The sequence below is a fragment of the Helianthus annuus genome, chromosome 5 (assembly GCF_002127325.2).
Source record: "Helianthus annuus cultivar XRQ/B chromosome 5, HanXRQr2.0-SUNRISE, whole genome shotgun sequence".
NCBI lineage: Eukaryota > Viridiplantae > Streptophyta > Magnoliopsida > Asterales > Asteraceae > Helianthus > Helianthus annuus.
Window position 1 is genome coordinate 153,608,255 of NC_035437.2, and position 2,327 is coordinate 153,610,581.

Here is a 2,327-nt window from a genome sequence, read left to right on the forward strand (position 1 = left end):
TTATTGTTTATCGATTCACTAGGTACCGTTTCGGGTAGTATTTATTTGGGTGAGCGTGACTTATATGTGTTATTTGATACTGGGGTAACCCACTCATAGTCTCACAACTAATTGCCCGACATCTTAAAAGTTCGCCTTCTCTATTGGATCAAGCTTTAGTTATTTCTACACCAATGGGAAATCCTTCAGTTATTACTCACGTCTATAAAGATTGTCCCGCTTGTGATCAGAAATGTTATTCGTATAGCGAATCTTTATCCCATGCAAATGGGAGATTTTGATGTCATACTAGGCATGGATTGGTTATCCACGCATCGCGCTACCATCGATTGTCACTCCAAACGAGTCATTTTTGGTGATATTCTGAATCCTGAATGTATTTATCAAGGATCTCAACCTCGAAAATCCATTAAAATCATCTCTGCTCTTAAAGCTCAAAAACTTATATCCCATGGATGCGAGGGATTCTTAGCTGCTATTAAAGATACCTCAGTGGATACACCACGTGTCAAGACGTTCCTGTTGTTCGAGACTTCTCTGATGTCTTTCCAGAAGAATTGCCAGGGATACCACCTGAACGTGAAGTAGAATTCACTATTGATTTGATTCCCGGAGCTGAACCTATTTCTAAAGCACCCTATCGTATGGCCCCATTGGAGTTGAAGGAATTGAAAGAGCAGCTGCAAGAACTTTTGGAACTTGGATTCATTAGACCTAGTGTTTCACCTTGGGGAGCACCGGTTTTGTTTGTGAAGAAGAAGATGGTAGCATGCGTTTATGCATCGACTACAGGGAGTTGAATAAGATCACCATTCGTAATCGCTACCCCTTACCAGTATTGATGACCTTTTTGACCAACTCCAAGGAGCAAGTTTTTCTCAAAGATTGATCTTAGATCAGGGTACCATCAGTTGAGGGTTAGAGATCAAGATGTTCATATGACAGCATTCCGCACCCGCTATGGTCACTATGAGTTTCTAGTCATGCCTTTTGGTTTGACAAATGCTCCTGCTGTTTTCATGGATCTTATGAACCGAGTATTTCATGAGTACTTGGATCGGTTCGTGATTGTATTCATTGATGACATCTTGGTGTTTTCTAAAAGTAGAGCAGAGCATGAGGACCATCTTCGCACTGTTCTAGGAACTTTACACCAGGAGAAGTTATACGCAAAATTTTCTAAGTGCGAATTTTGGCTTGAACAAGTGGCGTTTCTAGGTCACATTGTATCAGCGGAAGGTATCACAATGGATCCATCAAAGGTGGAAGCTATCACTAAATGGCCCAGACCAACTTCAGTTACCGAAGTTCGAAGTTTTCTTGGTCTAGCAGGTTATTATCGACGTTTCGTAGAGGGATTTTCTATTTTGGCCTTACCTCTCACTCAACTCTTGAGGAAAGGGGTAAAATTTACTTGGAACGATGATCGAGAAAAGAGTTTTGAGGCATTGAAGCAGAAGCTAGTATCCGCTCCTATTCTTACTCTACCTTCTGGCACAGGCGGATTCGATATATACAGTGATGCATCGAAGAAAGGGCTTGGTTGTGTTCTCATGCAGCATGGAAAGGTTATTGCTTATGCCTCGCGTCAGCTTAAACCTACGAGGTGAATTATCCAACTCATGATCTAGAGTTAGCGGCAGTTGTTTTTGCACTTAAGATTTGGAGGCATTATTTATATGGGGAGACATGTAACATATTCACCGACCATAAAGCCTCAAGTATATTTTCACTCAGAAGGAGCTTAACATGAGGCAGAGGAGATGGCTAGAGCTACTCAAGGATTATGATGCCAACATTCAATACCACCCTGGTAAAGCAAATGTTGTTGCGATGCACTGAGTAGGAAGAACTCTGGGGTTTGGCATGCTTGACCCTTGAGCCTCATATTCATCGGACCTAAGACGCATGGAGATTGGTATACATGTTGGTGAGTCTGATGGTTATGTGGCTAGACTGAAGATTGAACCTAACCTTATCACTCAGATAAAGGAAGCTCAAAAAGAAGATGGTGAGCTTTGGGCGATCTTACAAAATATGGAAGTGGAAAGCAATCTGAGTTTCGAGTGGATGAACATGGAACAATATGGTGTGGGAAGCGTTTATGTGTGCCAGATGATTCCTCTCTTCATGAATCATTACTGACTGAGGCACACAGTTCACCTTATTCTATACACCCTGGATCCACAAAGATGTATAGGGATTTGAGGCAACATTTTTGGTGGAGTGGTATGAAAGAAGATGTAGCTAGACATGTGAGCCAGTGTTTGATTTGTCAGCAAGTGAAGATTGAACATCAACGAGCTAGTGGATTATTACAGCCTCTA

At 41.7% G+C, this 2,327-nt stretch overlaps 1 protein-coding gene across 1 annotated transcript; it reads left to right on the forward strand.

Moving 5' to 3' along the window:
- The first annotated feature begins 1,019 nt into the window (after positions 1–1,019).
- On the forward strand, positions 1,020–1,610 carry LOC118492192 (uncharacterized mitochondrial protein AtMg00860-like). Its single transcript, XM_035990023.1, has one exon. It carries the CDS (start codon positions 1,020–1,022, stop codon positions 1,608–1,610), a length of 591 nt encoding a protein of 196 aa, XP_035845916.1.
- Positions 1,611–2,327: the final 717 nt, after the last annotated feature.